General features: G+C 44.0%; 1 protein-coding gene and 1 long non-coding RNA gene across 5 annotated transcripts in view; one reads left to right on the plus strand and one right to left on the minus strand.

Moving 5' to 3' along the window:
* Positions 1 to 12,681, minus strand: part of SPATA18 (spermatogenesis associated 18) — a 36,722-nt gene extending 24,041 nt beyond the window's left edge. For all 4 annotated transcript variants that reach the window (XR_009259587.1, XR_009259586.1, XM_058722609.1 and 1 more), the window contains exon 1: positions 12,367 to 12,681. Coding sequence is in view for 2 of the 4 variants with exons in the window: in XM_058722609.1 (XP_058578592.1) it covers positions 12,367 to 12,453 (87 nt within the window). In the remaining 2 variants the exon portion in view is untranslated. The remainder of the gene's footprint in view (positions 1 to 12,366) is intronic.
* An 86-nt stretch (positions 12,682 to 12,767) lies between these two features.
* Positions 12,768 to 16,275, plus strand: LOC131507601 (uncharacterized). Its single transcript, XR_009259588.1, has 2 exons — positions 12,768 to 13,094; positions 16,160 to 16,275. It is a non-coding gene; the product is annotated as an uncharacterized LOC131507601 (long non-coding RNA).
* Positions 16,276 to 16,956: the final 681 nt, after the last annotated feature.

Here is a 16,956-nt window from a genome sequence, read left to right on the forward strand (position 1 = left end):
CCTGCCACCATGCTGTGCGATCCTGCACAGGTTAGTTAATCTGTCTGAGTCTGTTTCCTCTCCAGGAAAATGGGGATGACACCTTGCAGAGTGTGTTAGGAGAATTAAATCCCAACGATGCCTCTCTAGCGTCTCAGAGACAGAAGGCACTCAACAATCTGTACCGATGAGGTAGAGTGTGGTACTGAAGGGGGCAATGGTAGAGGATAAGGTAAGCCTCGATTCAAATATAGTTTTACACTTATTCACTATATTCTCTTAGAAAAAATATTTTTTTTTTTAAATTTTTTTTTCAACGTTTTTTATTTATTTTTGGGACAGAGAGAGACAGAGCATGAATGGGGGAGGGGCAGAGAGAGAGGGAGACACAGAATCGGAAACAGGCTCCAGGCTCCGAGCCATCAGCCCAGAGCCTGACGCGGGGCTCGAACTCACGGACCGCGAGATCGTGACCTGGCTGAAGTCGGACGCTTAACCGACTGCGCCACCCAGGCGCCCCAGAAAAAATATTTTAAAGAGGAACCCCTGTTTACTCATACTTAGGAGGTGGCCGATCTCCCGAGCTAACTTAGGTGCATAATAATTCAAAGTATTGCTGTAGTATGATTACCATATGCTCCTATCCCTTGCCCAGTGCCCGGTACAAAGGAGGTGCCCAGAGGAATGTTTCTTAAGGGGGCTTGTTCACACAACTTAAATAACAGAAGAGAATACACAGTGGGAGAGAGCTTCTGATCCCAAGACCTCTCACAACATGCTTCTAACACAAAGCACCACGCCAGACACAATAGAGTCACGTTATTCTAACAATCACTCCCGCAAAATGAATAGAGCGAAGATATGAACTAATTGTGCTGTCTCCTAATTCCAAAGCTCATCCCTTCATAAATCATTGAGTTCCTATCATTCATAAGGCGTTGGGCTGCTAGCTCAGGAAACAAAGCTACCTTGAAAAAATTAAAAGTGGCCTGCTGTCAATGAGCACCAGCTGGGGACACGAGATGGAAAATGGGAGACGCCCAGAGAGGACTAATGGTCACCTTAGAGTGTGCCAAGTGCTCTAGGGGGATGGTGAGCTGTAGAAGGAGCAAAGCGCACCCTAGTGAGCAGTGAGGGGTAAGAAATCAAGATATTTCAAAAGGAGGAACAGCAGGTACCAAGACAAGGAGCAGCAAGGTAGCAAAGTGGAGTACAGGGTTCCGGAGACCAGATAATGATAAACTTTATACGCCCCACGAAGGGCTGTGGGCTCCAGCCCATCACTGAAAGATTGAAGGGGTGGGTAGAGGAGGGTGATGACATGGTCCCATTTATTCTGCGTTTTACGAAAATCACTCTGGCAGAAGCAGACAGCTCTGATGGGAAACAGATAGGTGGGAACAGAAGGGTGGGAAACGGATAGGTGTCAGAGGGATTTTCAGACAGTGTAGGGGACCCGCAGGACCTTCAGAGAGAGCTGTCTAGTAAATTGTACCCAACAATTACTGAGCGCTTACTTCGTGCCAGCCAAGCCCTGTGCAAAGTGCTCTAAATACAGTTTCATTTAATCCTCAAAGCAACCCTACAAAATGGGTACCATCTGTGATCCCAAATCCACCAAGGAGAAAAAAAAAAAAAAAAACGAGATCTTAAGTAATTTGGAGAAAAGGTGGTCGAGCTGGAAATTAAGCCCGTTCCTGCAGCCTTTGACACAGAGCCAAGCTGGCATCCACGGCACTGTATCAAGAGCAGCAGGAAAGGCATCTGGATCTCAGCCGAGCGGTGGGGGTCGGAGGTGCGGCTCTGGAAGCCTTCAGCAGACGGAGAGAGTGGAAGGAGAAGGTATGTGAGAGTGGAACTCACATACCGTGAGTTCAGTCAAGGGCAGAGTTCTCTGGACAGCATGCATCTCCTGGGTCTGTGAGTCTACTCCCTGCAGGCACAGTTATTTCCGCAACAAAGTTTGCTTGAGGCGTGCCCTAACTTACCCTAGATTTTCCCGCCCGTGTAAGAAGTGACGGGCCCTTGAATAAGGGCAGTGGTAGCAAGAGGGGAAAATATGGGACATATTCGGTGGATATTTAAAGGTAGAATCCTGGGAGTGTGATGAACCCATTTGGGAGGCATGATGGAGAAAGGGGCCCCAAGTTTCTGACTTGGACCACAGCGGAGAATGCAGTGCCATTGCCCAACCAGAGGACCCACGTGGGAGAAGCAGCAAGGCTGGAGAGGGGAAAACTAGTCCTGCTGGGTTCGTGTCGGGTTGGAGGATGTAGAGTGTCCACAGGGTCCTGGTTGGAAAGCTGGTGGTTACTCAGGTCGGGAGCTCTGAAGAAAGCCTCAAGCTAGAGATAGATTTGGGGGTCACCGGCATCTGGGAAGTAGCTAAAGCCATAGAACTCAGTGCATCAATTGCTGCAGAGAAATCAAGGAGATAAGGACTGGGAAAAAGAAGTAGGACTCGGCCATCCAGTGGCCTCTGGTGACCATGATGAGAGCAGTGACAGCAGAATGGCGTGGGGATATTTGCTGCATTTCCAGATTGCACGGGGTTGAGGGACAAATGGGAGCAGAGAAGAAGCAAAGACAATGAGGACAAGTGACTCTTTCAAGAAGTTCCCAGGTGCGAGAAGGAGAGCAGCAGGACAGTGGCTTTGCTCCGATCCCTTCGAGGTCCTTGCTCTCTTGCCCAAACAGAAGCTCCTGATAATATCAAGCCTAAATGTTGCCTGATTTCCCAAATCCTTCATAACATGCCTCCGCGTGACTTGTCGGGCCTTACTCCCCTGCGCTTTCCTCCAGCAACTCTCTCTGCCCCAGCCTTGCCTTTGCACACGTGACGCATGTGCGAGAACCACCACCCACCCTTTCCCGTCTTTACACGCCTTTTACTGAGCAGCCTTGACTTGTTAACATTTCAGCCTGATCACCCACGCCTTTACCAGTGGTTCTCTCCCGCCTTTGGTTCTACTCCTGACCTTGAAGCACCTCCACAACATGAAAAAGAAAAAGCTTTCCATCACTGCGTTAATAAAATATATCGCTGCATATCTTTAATCAACTTTCAAACTGAAGTTCGAAGAACACAAAATACACTGATTTCCATTCTAAGAAACCTCAGTCTCAGGGCGCCTGTGCGGCTCAGTTGGTCTTATAAGCATCCGACGTCGGCTCAGGTCATGATCTGGTGGTTCATGAGTTCAAACCCCACATCGGAGTCTGTGCTGACAGTGCAGGGCCTGCTTGGGATTCTGTCTTCCTCTTCCTCTGCCCCTCCCCTAATCGCACTCACTTTCTCTCTCTCTCAAAATAAACTTTAAAAAGAAAAAATAAACCTCAGTCTCACACACACAAAATACACTTCATATATATTAGGTAAGAATTAACAGTACAAAGGATTCATCACAACATTCTTTTAAAACATGAATAGGGGCACTTGTACCCCAATGTTTATAGCAGCACTTTCAACAGTAGCCAAATTATGCAAAGAGCCTAAATGTCCATCAATTGATGAATGGATAAAGAAGTTGTGGTTTATATATACAATGGAATACTACGTGGCAATGAGAAAGAATGACATACGGCTTTTTGTAGCAACGTGGTTGGAACTGGAGAGTGTTATGCTAAGTGAAATAAGTCATACAGAGAAAGACAGATACCATATGTTTTCACTCTTATGTGGATCCTGAGAAACTTAACAGAAGACCATGGGGGAGAGGAAGGGAAAAAAAAAAAAGGTTGGTGGAGGGGAAGCCAAAACATAAGAGACTCTTAAAAACTGAGAACAAACTGAGGGTTGATGGGGGGTGGGAGGGAGGGGAGGGTGGGTGATGGGCATTGAGGAGGGCACCTGTTGGGATGAGCACTGGGTGTTGTATGGAAACCAATCTGACAATAAATTTCATATTTAAAAAAAAAACATGAATCCTATTGCAACATTACATTATTTACCTGACTTTATTTTTTAAAATTTTATTTAAAAAAAAAAAAGAATTTTAAGGGGAGCCTGGCTGGCTCAGTTGGTTAAGTGTCGGCTCAGGTCATGATCTCACCGTTCATGAGTTCGAGCCCCACATCAGGCTCTGTGCTGACAGCTCAGAGCCTGGAGCCTGCTTGGGATTCTGTGTCTCCCTCTCTCTCTGCCCCTCCCCTGTTCATGCTCTGTCTCTCTCTGTCTCAAAAATAAATAAACGTTAAGAAAACTAATTTTACATACAAGAATGCCATTCCAAACTTGCCAGTTAGAGAATTAGTAGATGAGCAAGGAAAAGAAACGATGACAGTAAGCGTGTAGAGACTAGCCTGAGGGATAGCATTACGTAGCTGCTTGCAGCCAGTCATGGAAATTCACACATGGGAAACAAAAGCCTTAATCTCTACCTCCTTTTTTCCTTCTGTCCAGCACATGTGTACGAGAGGGGAGAGGCACAGAAAGATGGCAGGAAATGGGCACTGCAAGTGAATGAAATTTCCTTATTACACCTTCCCTCCCCCTGGAGGAGAGAAGAGAATGAATTTGGCAAGCAAAAGACCTAGTTTCAAATCCAAGTTCAACCCTTTCTACTGCAGTGACCTCAAGCAGGTTAGCTGCCCTCCTGAGGTTTGGTTTCCTCATCTGTAAAATGTAGAAAATAAAACATGCTATTTCATAAGTTCTTATAAAGTTTAAAGGCAATAACGCATGAAGAGTGCTTTGAAAGCTTTCAAGTCTTTGAAAGCCTTGATGATGCAGGTTATAACAGGCTACAACTAGTCCTCCAGGGAAGTGGCTGTCCCGTACGTGGGCAGGCTTTCAAATAGCTCTGTTTCCAAAATCAACCTTCAATGTTACAGCATGGCTGACTTTGCCATGAACGCACCAGCTCCACAACAATGTTTTAAAACCAGAATACTGAATTTCGGGTACAAGGGGAGTAGGCTTATTTATACCCCAACAATTTAGCAAAAGCTTCTATTTAGACCTCACCACTGGGATTTTAATGTCTTGACTTGCGGTTAATATGTCTATTGCATTTCTTTCATTATTATCCTTAAATATTAAACAGTGATGATGTTGCCATTAACAAGTTTGTCCAAGATGAAAATAAGAAAGGACTGTCAACAGCCCCCTGTTAAAAATAAAATAATCTGGCCCTCTGTTGAAATAATCAGCCTCAATCAGTTGTCAATTTCTTTCACAACCACGGATTCATCATGAGTTGCTGTGGCAGAAACCGTGGCCCCAAATAAATATTCCACCTGCTCTCCATTTGTCAGGCTCCTTTACAATGAGGTTGGAGCCACATAACAATTCTTCTGGTCAAGGGAAGATGAGTGAAAGAGGTGTGTATAATTTCAGTGCGCTCTCTCATTCTCCCTACAGATCTTTGAGGTCCCGCGATGTGATGGCTGCTCCGCCAGATGGAGGGCACCTGACACGGAGCCAATGGTGGAGAAGAGTTGCCATCATATTATGCAGGAATGAAAAACCTCTTTTACCGAAGTTCAGACACTAAGATTTCAGGTTTTATTCATCACTGCAGCATAGGAGGGAAGAGATAAAGGGAAAGAAATGTTTTCTATAAATTTACTAATTAGATAGAATCCCCAAGAATGTAGAAGTATGTTCACTACAGGGAAGGGCAAAGGCAGCCAGGGAGTCTGTTTGGTGACACCATAGTAACCACAACAACCTTTTGTACTGAGAATCAGGGATATTTTGGCATGGAGACAACATCTATTTCAACCACAAAGATTATCTGAAAACCGAGGAGATGCCTCTTTGAGATCTCCTTTTTGTTTTTGTTTTTTATTTGAGAGAGAGAGAGAGAGAGAGAGAGAGAGAGAGCACTGTGGAGAGGGGCAGAGGGAGAGAGAGAGGATCTTAAGCAGGCTCCACGCTCAGCACAGAGCCCAACAGTGCTTGACACAGGGCTCAATCCCATGACCCTGGGATCATGACCTGAGCCAGAAATCAAGAGTTGGACGCTCAACCGACTGAGCCACCCAGGCGCCCCTGCAATCTCCTTTTTATGTACTAGTAGTTGATATGCTGTTTTTGCTTAAGAGGGCAGATTTCTATAACACAAGAAAGTAATGCAAGAGGGAGCATTATCAGCTCTCCCTATTATCCCCATTCACATATCAAATAATCAAAAGTTCCCAGAATGTAATGTCTTGGTGTCTATTAATTTACTTCAAGAAATGGAATCTTGTCCTATCAGAGGGATGGGGTTATCAAGGGTGTAGTAAGAACTTACCATTTGCCCCCTCTAATTACATACAGTACATTTTAAAAAGTAATAAATCTCGGAGCATCTGACCAAAGGTAACTCCCTAGTTCACAAGACTCTGCGTGGAAAGAAAAGCACCTAAAGAGGAGGAGAGTTTCAGCCCAGAGCCCAAAGCTGACCTTCTCCAGGTACTGCTGACATTGGACAGAGGTTAATTTCTCATCTTAATATCTCTATAGAGTCATTAATAATCAGAACCCAGTTCTGCATAGGTGGGTGTTTGACCCTTTCACAAAGTTGACCAAGAAGACCATACAGATGGTGCATGATCAATTGTGGGCATTTGGGGCCACATACTCTTACTTGAATCTGCAGAACCATTCTCAGAGCCGGACCTTGTTTACTGAATGTGCCAGCATAGTTTACAAGGGGCTGATTCTTGCCTAAAATATTGCCCAGCTCTGTCCGTCCTCCCTAGAATTTCCAATTTCCCCATCAGGCTGCAGCTCGAGCAACCTTTCCAAACATCCAAACATGTGTCTTCACCGCATGGTGCTTTTAGTTTCCCTCCATTGCCCCCAGGGTAAAGTCCAAACTCCTTAACACACTGTCCAAGGCCTCTACCTTCTGGCCGCAACCACCCCACGTCCCCAGCCTCATCTCACTTCTACTCCTTGCCGTGAACTATTCACAGGCCCCCTACATAGGCCGGCTTCTTCATGCCTCCCTGCTTTTTGCACAGGGCGCTTTTTGCACCCCTCATCCTCCGCTCCAACTGGAACCTCATCATTAAGATGCAACTGACATTTCTATTCCTAGCATCCAGCACAGATAGACATATCATAAACTCTGAAAAAATATTTTGCTGAATAAACTAATCAATAAAAAAAGTACACCGCCAAAACTGTAAATACAGAGTGTCTAGGCCAAAGGTTCACAGGTAGCAGAAACTAAATAACCATTTGTTGAGTGAATTCTTAAGCTCTTAATAACTAGCTCAGGTTTTGGTTCAACAAGAAGGGATTATCGATGGCTCTCACCAACATTTTCAATAGCCACAAAGGACGAAAAAACAATCCTGAGAGTTACATGTTTGCACCAAGCTGTCCCTGAACAGCCGATGGAACCCAAGTTTTAAAGGCCAAGCAATACAATAATCAGCTTCTCTTTGACAACTGAAAGAAAGTGAATTGGCAATGTTTGCTGTTGTTTTTATTATGTTTCTCTAGTGGGGTTTTGAAAACTATTCCTTCTTGAAATTTTTTTTCAATAAATAAATTTTAAATACATAAAGTTTTTTTAAAAAATCAAGCAAACAGGGGCGCCTGGGTGGCGCAGTCGGTTAAGCATCCGACTTCAGCCAGGTCACGATCTCGCGCTCCGTGAGTTCGAGCCCCGCGTCAGGCTCTGGGCTGATGGCTCGGAGCCTGGAGCCTGTTTCCGATTCTGTGTCTCCCTCTCTCTCTGCCCCTCCCCCGTTCATGCTCTGTCTCTCTCTGTCCCAAAAATAAATAAAAAACGTTGAAAAAAAAAAAATTAAAAAAAAAAAAAAATCAAGCAAACAGTGGTTTTACCAAGGCCCCAGAAGATTGCTGGATGTTGTAAGATTAAAAACCAGTCAACAGGGGCGCCTGGGTAGCTCAGTAGGTTAAGCTGCCGACTTAGGCTCAGATCATGATCTCAGGGTTCGTGAGTTCAAGCCTGACGTTCTGTGTCTCCCTCTCTCTCTGCCCTTGACCCACTTGTGCTCTCTCTCTCTGTCTCTCAAAAATAAATAAACATTAAAACAATTACAAAAAAAAAAAACAGCCAACAAATAAAAACCAAAGGCTTTGGGGCAGGAAATTACATTTTTAAAGAATTTACTGTGTCTGGCAATATACTTAGGACAGAGTGAGAAGATAGCGGTGATGGACAGATTAAGGGAGAAGGGATAGGAATCCATATGAAGGAAATTAGATGAGGGAAAGTTAGAAGAAAACCTAGCCAGGATCCAACTGTTAATCCAAATACTAGCTAGTTTGAAGAAAAATAAAACGATCTGCAGTGTGTTTTAGAACTCATCTGCTCAAATCATTGATCTTGTTCACTGAATAATAACAGTTTCCCAAGGGGTAACTTGGATCACATCCCTAATTCTAGACTAGTATTTATGGCCTTTTATTTTGCTTGAGTTAATTAGAACTAAATCAATGTGGTCACAGTCAGCAAAATCAACTTTCCACAGCAAACATAACTTAAAACTTTTAGTGAACAAACCTCTACCACCAACATTTTAACAAATATAGCTTTGCTACAATGAATACTATTCACCTTAAGGTTTCAAGGCAAAAGTCCTTGGAACTAGTAAAACAAACTTGCAGCCTTACAGGAAAGCTCTTAGCAGTTGACCCAAACCCACACTGCAGGTGACAAGACACGGAATAAGTCTAGATGTAACCTAAATTTTAGTAAAGTAGTATATAGACATTTTCTTATCCTCTCTCTTTAGTGATACACATGCAAGGAAAAACTGTTAAAAACACTTGCACCCTCTGAATTATGCCCCTAATTGGAAATCATGTCTTTTGCTCTCAACTCAGTTTTTTTTAAAATATTTTTATATATTTTTTTATTTTTTTTTAACGTTTATTTATTTTTGAGACAGAGAGAGACACAGCATGAACGGGGGAGGGGCAGAGAGAGAGGGAGACACAGAATCGGAAGCAGGCTCCAGGCTCTGAGCCATCAGCCCAGAGCCCAACGCAGGGCTCGAACTCATGGACCGTGAGATCGCGAGATCGTGACCTGAGCTGAAGTCGGACGCTTAACCGACTGCGCCACCCAGGCGCCCCATCAACTCAGTTTTAATAAAGGCTGAATTAAAGACATCTGGGGATCACTTTCAACTCTACACTGGATACGAGGTTTCAAGAAGAGAAATGAGTCCAAGAACCCAGGTGTCTGGGAGAATGGTTGTGGCATTCAGTCAGTCATTATTTATGAAGCAACTGCTGGGAGCCAAGCATTATTCTAAGTGCTGAGAATACAGTGATGAGCAGAAAAGGGAGAAATCTCTGCCCTCTGGAGCTTACATTTTAGTGGGAAGAGGAGGGAGAAAAATTGACAGTAATATAAAAGAACAAGTAAAAATGAGATGTAGCTATTACAGAAGAAATAAAGCAGAGAAGGCACACAGCGAGTGCCAGGGACGGGGCTAGGAGACTGCAGTTGTGAAGAGGGTGGTCTCTTCTGAGAAGGTGACATTTAAGCAAAGACTTGAAGGGGGAGATAAGGTGAAGACATTATTCTCGTACTGAAATATGCACAGGTGAAAGCTTTCCAGGCAGAAGAGAACAGTGAGTACAAAACGCCCTGAAGCAGGAGCCTGGCTGGCAGGCTCTAGACTCTTCTGTCCAATCGGGTAGCCACTAGCCATATGTGACTATTTGGAATTAAACTAAACTTAAATGAAATTTAAAATTCAGTTCCTCGGTTTCTACTTGCCACAATTCAAGTACCAAAATAGGCCACCATATTGGACAGTGCCTGTATAGAACGTGTCCATAATAGAAAGTTCTATTGGACAGCTTTACTCTAGAGCAACAAGACCAGTATTGTTGGAGTAGATTAAGGGAGCAACAGATGAGGTCAGAGTCTAAAGGAGCACAGTTGTGTAGGATTTCGATGGCCATTGCAGGAATTTTGGGTCTTATTCTGAGTAGGCCAGAAGGTCTGGGGGTTTTATCAGAGAAGTAACTTGATCTGACTTGACATTTAGAAGAATCACCTTGAGATAGTTTTGTAATAATCTAGATGAACGATGATGGAAGGTAGACAAAGGTGGTTACAGCAGAGGTGGTAAAAGGGTTCTGTGAGAATTTCAAAGTAGATGCCAACCAATTAAGCTGGTGAAAAGTTTGTGGGGTATGACAGGATGAAGACCGTGAAGTCACGAAAGAGGCCGCTGTTCGGGCCATGGGCAAGACTAAGGTAGGTTTTAGATTGATTTGGTTTTGAGATGACAATAGCACAACTGAAAATACAGACATGAGGTTCATGGCCATATGTTTTAATATGCAATTAAATATGCAATAATGCAATAAATATGCAATTTAATATGCAATTAAATATGCAATAATGGAGGCCCAAGAGAAGATTCCTGAAGTCTTGACGAACTGCCAGAGGAGGGAAGCAGGTAAGGCAAGGAGAGAAATTATTAGAGCCTTAGAAGAATGGCAGTGTCCTCAGTCAAATGCAACAGAGACACTAGAGAGCCAGAGAGAAACGATCGCCTGGGGAAATGGCCGTAGAATTTTTGGAAAGGCATTGGTCTCGAAGAGTGCAGTCTTTATAAAGGTGGAGGGAGGGACTTGGCACAGGGGAGAGATTCTAACTGAAATGCTTTCGGTGACAACAGACAAGTGGGATGGACCACTGTTACTGAGAAAGTTAGGTGTGATAAACGTTGACATTTCTCAGTACTTCTGAGCAGTTTCTAAAACAATCACTTAATTTGACGCAAACGCTAGTGTTATCTTTGTTAAACACTTAACATTTATTTAATGTTAAACATAAACCTTTATTTAAGCCACAGGGTAATAACAAGAGAAAAAGAAAAAGAAAAAGAAAAAAAGAAAGAAAATGCTGTAAGATGTATTAAGAGTAAATTTTAATTTTCCTGCAATCTTGATGGGGAGAAAATAGTCACAGAGCTCGTTCTTTAGAAGTGGGTAAAGGTGGTAAACCCTGAACCCTAGTAAGGGGGCAAGGGGGAAGTTGTTGGTGCTCTTTGAGCTCCCGTCCACCATAGGAGCCCTGGTCAAAGGGTGAATGGGATGGCCCAGAGACTCACACAGCATCTAGTTGAATTTCCTGGTGGGACTTCAGAAACAAACCAATTTAAATTGTTTAAAAATTGAGATTGGGACGTCTGGGTGGCTCAGTCAATTGAGCAGCCTTCCTCATCTGTGGTCATGATTTCCAGATTCGTGGGTTCGGGCCCACGTCGGGCTCTGTGCTGACAGCTCAGAGCCTGGAGCTGCTTTGGATTCTGTGTTTCCCTCTCTCTCTCCCCCTCCCTCGCTCATGCTTTGTCCCTCTCTCTCAAAAATGAATAAACATTAAAAAATTTTTTAATAAAAATAAATTTAAAAATTGAGATCTGAAAAAGAATTCTACATATCATCTGGTTGAGTCCCTTCTATTTAACAGATGAGATACTGAGACCCAGAGAGGTGAAATAAATTGCCCCAGGTCGTTCAGCTAGTTCTATCTAGAGCCAGACCTAGAACTCGAGTGGGGTGGGGGTGGGGGCTGATTCCGGGTCCACGAGTGCCCAGCTCTGTCTGCCTGACCGCTGCACTCGCCACACGAGTGGGACTGTCCTATTTAAGACGGACGGATCAAATCCACCAAGTGCAACGCTGAGTTGTACTTAATGTGCAGGGACGGTTAACGCGAACCACAGTGGGGGTAAGGCTTATTGAGACTTGAAGAGCGCTTATGGGTTCGACGACAGAATATTTGCTTCCTACAAATGCCTTGGCAACAGGCCTCCGGACGTCTGCCTTGGTGTCAAAACTGTGCCCTACCTGCCATGAAGATCAGTACACAAACGAAACCAGCAACGTTGACAAGTGTCCATTGCACTGACTTCTGGCTAACAACTCCTGGGAGTATTTTTATAAAAAAATACATTGTGATACAACCCCTGAGTATCCTCTGGGACTTGCGGAAAGGCAGGACAAGGGGTGTAGTAAAAAACTAATTCGAGTTGGGGGTAGGGAGGTGGCTTGCTGGCGGAGGGGATGGAAAGGAAAGTGGTAGGCTGGAGCAGATCTCTGGCGGACCGCGGATCTTTCCCGTTGCTAGGGCCGCCAGCGTCCTTGGTTACCGCTGGGCGGAATGAGCGCTCAGGGAGGGGACTCCAGAGTGCGATCCGCGAGGGGACTCCAGAGTGCGCTCCGCAGGCCATACCAGCCCTGCGCCGCCTGGCGCCGCCGGGAGAAAAGGGCACCAGCAGACCGGTGCCCTTCCTTCCTTCCCGCGATCCGGGTCCGAGACTGGGTCACGGTTAGGAATCACAACCTCCTGGCCATTGCTAAGCGGCCTCCCCCAGCCAGCCCTAAGAAACCCCGGCCGAAGGTTCTGCAAAGGAATCAAAGCCTCCCGGGGATCTCCCACCCCGACTCACGTTGTAGTCCCTCAGCCAGGACTCTAGCTTGTCGTGCATCGATTGTAAAGTTTCGCTCGAGACCAGTTTTCTCAGATTTTCTGCCATCGCTCCCTTTTTCACTCGGCCCTGTTTTGGGAGATGGAGACGTGGAGGGGACGAGGCGGTGGCCTCCGCACGACCGGGGGTGATGTGGCCGGAAGGGTGTTATTTTCCTGAGGGGCTCAGAACGCGGCTGGTTCTTCCATCCTCCCCCTCGGGTCGGACCGGGCAGGGAAGCCGGGGGGGGAGGTGCCCTAGGCCACAGCCACCCCGCCTTATCCGCTGCCCTGAGGTGTCCTGGCTCCCGGGCGGCTGCCCGGAGCCGCAGGCATAAATACCTGGGCGATTATTAAACAAACTTTGACGTGGGCGGGCGGCTGCTAGGGACGCGCGCCCCGAGCGCCTTGGCAACGCCAGCCTCTGCGAGCTGCAGGAACAACAGCTCCCACCCAGGGCCCACCCAGCCGCCCTCCCGGCAGCTCCTGGGTCCTGGCACCCGCCCTGGCGCAGCTCCTGCTCCTGCTGCTGCTGCTACTACTACTGCTAGCCGAGGGCGAGGCCACCCGAGGCCCCTGAGACTCTGGGTGGGCTCTGGGGCTGGAGAGGCTAAGACTACAGAGGCCGCGTCCTCCGTCCCTCGATGGACTAAGACGCACCCGCAGGGTGGGCTGGAGGTAACCGGAGGCCTCTTACTTAGGAAGGCAAAGGTTGTTTGTCCATTGACATTGTGGTTAGGCAAGCACCTGTTTCACCCCTTCCTTTATTTAACTTCTCAGACCTTCAGTGGTTCCTTTGTAACACTTAGGATTCAGTGGGTCAAGTCGGTAGATCTTAAGCTCCAAGATGTTCACCAACTAAAGTTCATCCCTCGAGTTTAGGAAAGATTTGGTAATATTTTTAGAATCGTCGAGCACTCCAAAGTTTCATTTAATTCTCCTTCTCTAACTGAAACTTTTTGAAAAATCAAACCAATTTGGCACTAGGTCGAAAGGGTGTGTTGGCCACAAGATAGTTTCAACTACTTCAGAAATGAAATCGTTTCAACCATCCTTAAAGCACTTTAGAAACCCTTCTTTTATATGCATCAAATGATGAGCTGAGTGTAAACCATCCTTTTCTAGTCGTTACAACAGCAGGAGTGGAGCCGGGCCTCAGCTACCTAGTTTGGTTCAGTTCTCTTTCTGTAGGTACTTGAAAATACATGAACATTGCTCATGTCCCAGGACAGTAATACTCAGAATTTTACCACCTCATTTTTTTCTTATGTCTCTTAATTACAGTAGTTTTACTGTCCTCCAATAAAAATGAGAGGCTCGTAAAATAAATAAATAAATACATACATACATACATACATACATAAATAAATAAAATTGAGAGGCTCATTTTCGGAGCCTGCGTTCCTACTATTTTCTGTAGCCAACAAAATCAGAACTTTAAAAGTTCTCATCACAAGGAAAAAATTGTGACTATGCATAGCGATGGATTTTAACTAGATTTATTGTGTGGGTCATTTCAGAATATATGCAAATATTGAATCATTATGTTGTACCCCCGAAACTAGTAGAATGTTATATGTTCTTTATTTCTCAGTAAAAACAAAAGAAAAAATAAGGGCTCTAAGGGTACGTAACATACTTTATCATAGTAGATTATTAATTACTAAAGTAAAAGAAAAACCCACTAAATATTCATTAGAAACTTTCTTCCTTTAAAAAAATAAAAAGAAGGAGGAGGAGAATGGAGGAAAATCCCACAAATTTCTTAATTTGGAGCCAATAACTGCATGTTTCAGTAGGCAGTGGGAATCTTTGAACAGTCCTATTTACTTATTCATAAAAAACAATTTGGAATATTTACTTATGTCAGATTAGGGGTTAAATTCTCTTCCTTGCTGTGGGCTCTTTAACTGCTACTCCTTGGTTACATTATCTACAAACAAGGGATAATAGTTCTTAATCCACAGGATTATTAAGAGACCAAAATGATTTGTATGAAGTGTTTAATAGTGCTTGGCATATACAATAGTAAGTGCTTCATAAAAGCATGATCATTATTACTACAATGTAGATCACAGTATTATATTTAATAAAGAAAACTAGGTTGGAAACAATAGGGTGATTGTTGGGCAAATCCTTCAATGAAACGTTGCACAATAGAAATCTTATTACTGAAGAGGGGTGCCTGGGGGCTCCAACAGTTAGGCCTGGGACTTTTGGTTTCAGCTCAGGCCGTGACCTCATGTTTCATGAGTTCAAGCCCTGCATTGGGCTCTGCACTGACAGCATGAAGCCTACTTGGGATTCTCTCTCTGCCCCTCACCTGCTTGTGCTCTCTGTCTCTCAAAATAAACATTAAAAAGAAAAAGAAATCTTGTTAATGAAGAACATCTAGTACCCAGGAATTCTCACTATATAAAGTGAAAAAAGCAGGACACGGAATTATATATATTGTATATGTGTTATATTATACAATAAGCACCCAAAGCATTATTGTAGATTATTTTAATTTGCTCCTTTGTACTTTTCTGGTTTTCTGAACTTCTACCATTAACACTAATTACTTCTGTGAAAACTTATTCAGAAGCAAAGTTACCCGAGAATTTTGCCACCTTCAGAAAAATGTTAGCCAAAATATCAATATTTAAGCTGATTCAAAACGGAATGCTTTTTGACCAAATATCCAAATGACTAATTTAGTAGTCTTATAGGGTGTTCAGATAGAATGGATCTTTGAAATCTGTTTAGAATTTGCTACCTGATATTATTTATCTCTCCACATTCTCTAGCCCTACAGGTGGATTCAAGACCCTTAAGGCCTGCAGTCATTTCGTGTACCTCTTGGTTTCCCCAGAACTCTGGAGCATGTGCTTATGTGTAGTAGGAACTTCATGTTTATCGATAACAAAGCTGCATAGTCATCAATGACCCAAAACAGAGGAAATGTGTTATGTATTTATTCATTATTTACTCCCCACTACATCTAAAAGAGGACCTGAGATAACTTACAGTAAAAGACTTATAGAAATATTTTTTTAGTGGAAAAAGCAAACATGCCCCCAATGTAAACCTGTGTACTAAGATCGAGCTTCATTTAACATTTAATCTGTACTTCGTGGAAGCCAACATGGAAAGGAAAATGACTTTTATGATTATTATTATTTGAGTTTAAAAGTACACACACATACCACTTCTTTGAATGGAAACACCTGTGCCTGGTACCGATTCCACAATAATGCTTACCCTTTTCCAAAGAGCCTAGAGCAATACAGATGATGGTGTCTCTGATACCTCCCCCACTTTTTCTAGAAAATACAGAAGCAGTCTTGATATGATTGTCTCTTGCAGTCACCTTTCTTGGATCAATGCCAAGGGGGTAATGCTAGAACACCTGTCATCAAAGAGAGGGCCGAGCAATTGACATCCCATTTCTTAGCTCTCTGGTGATATTACTTGGTACAAACTTGGAACTTCCATACCAGAATAAGAACAAGTGGACATCCTCATAAGTGCCCTTAATAATGATCCCCTCCAGAGAGCTTTTGATGGGTGCTGGCTAGCAATCTAAGAGAGAACTAGAGCCTGGAGTGCAAACAGTCTGTGTTGCTAATGAAAGAAGAATCCATATGCTTCAGATTACAACTATGCAGACAATTATGTAGAAATTCTATTTTTAAAACCTACTTTTTTATACATGGAAGAACTATCAGATTAGTCAAAGCTCTATTTAGACGATACTTTGATGCTCTACTTTTGTCTCAGTTTGATTATTTTAGGATATTATCAACTAGGCGATTATTTGGAAAGAAAAAGGAAACAAGTTTTTCTTTTGTCGTACACTATCCGGTACTTTGAAGAAGTTGAAAGAACAATAAACTTGGATCATAATGGACATTCTTGCTTTATGTCACCCTCTGCCAAGTAGTCAGGTTTCTTGTGACTTTACATAAGTCTTTTTTTTTTAATGTTTTTATTTATTTTTGAGACAGAGAGAGACAGAGCATGACTGTCTCTTAAAATCTGCTCAGCTGATCGATGCAGGTAAAATTCAGAGTGGACAAAATGAAGGACTTTTAGAAAGCCTGTTCCATCCAGACATCCAGGGGAGGGGCAGAGAGAGAGGGAGACACAGAATCCGAAGCAGTCTCCAGGCTCCGTCCGAGCTGTCAGCACAGAGCCTGACACAGGACTCGAACCCACCAACTGCAAGGTCATGACCTGAGCCGAAGTCAGACGCTTAACCGACTGAGCCACCCAGGCGCCCCAAGGACCTCGCTTCTTTAGGTTGGGACCTATTACCACCTGAAGAGAGTCTTTTAAACTTTTCTCACCCACTTGCAAGAAATTTCCTTTAACTGCAGTTTTTTTTACTGGTGGCATTGCCGAAGCACTGTCTCTACTCACAGGTAGCAAGACGCTCATTTGCCAGTTTACTCATTGCTCTCTAATCTGAGCGCTCCCCATACTCATTTTATCAGCTTCACTTGGTCCTTTTTGCTCTCTGCTACGTAGCAGGAAAGATTTAAAAAGAAAAAAGATTCAGGGGTGGCTGGGTGGCTCCATCTGTTGAGTG

This window comes from Neofelis nebulosa, chromosome 3 (assembly GCF_028018385.1).
Source record: "Neofelis nebulosa isolate mNeoNeb1 chromosome 3, mNeoNeb1.pri, whole genome shotgun sequence".
Lineage (NCBI taxonomy): Eukaryota > Metazoa > Chordata > Mammalia > Carnivora > Felidae > Neofelis > Neofelis nebulosa.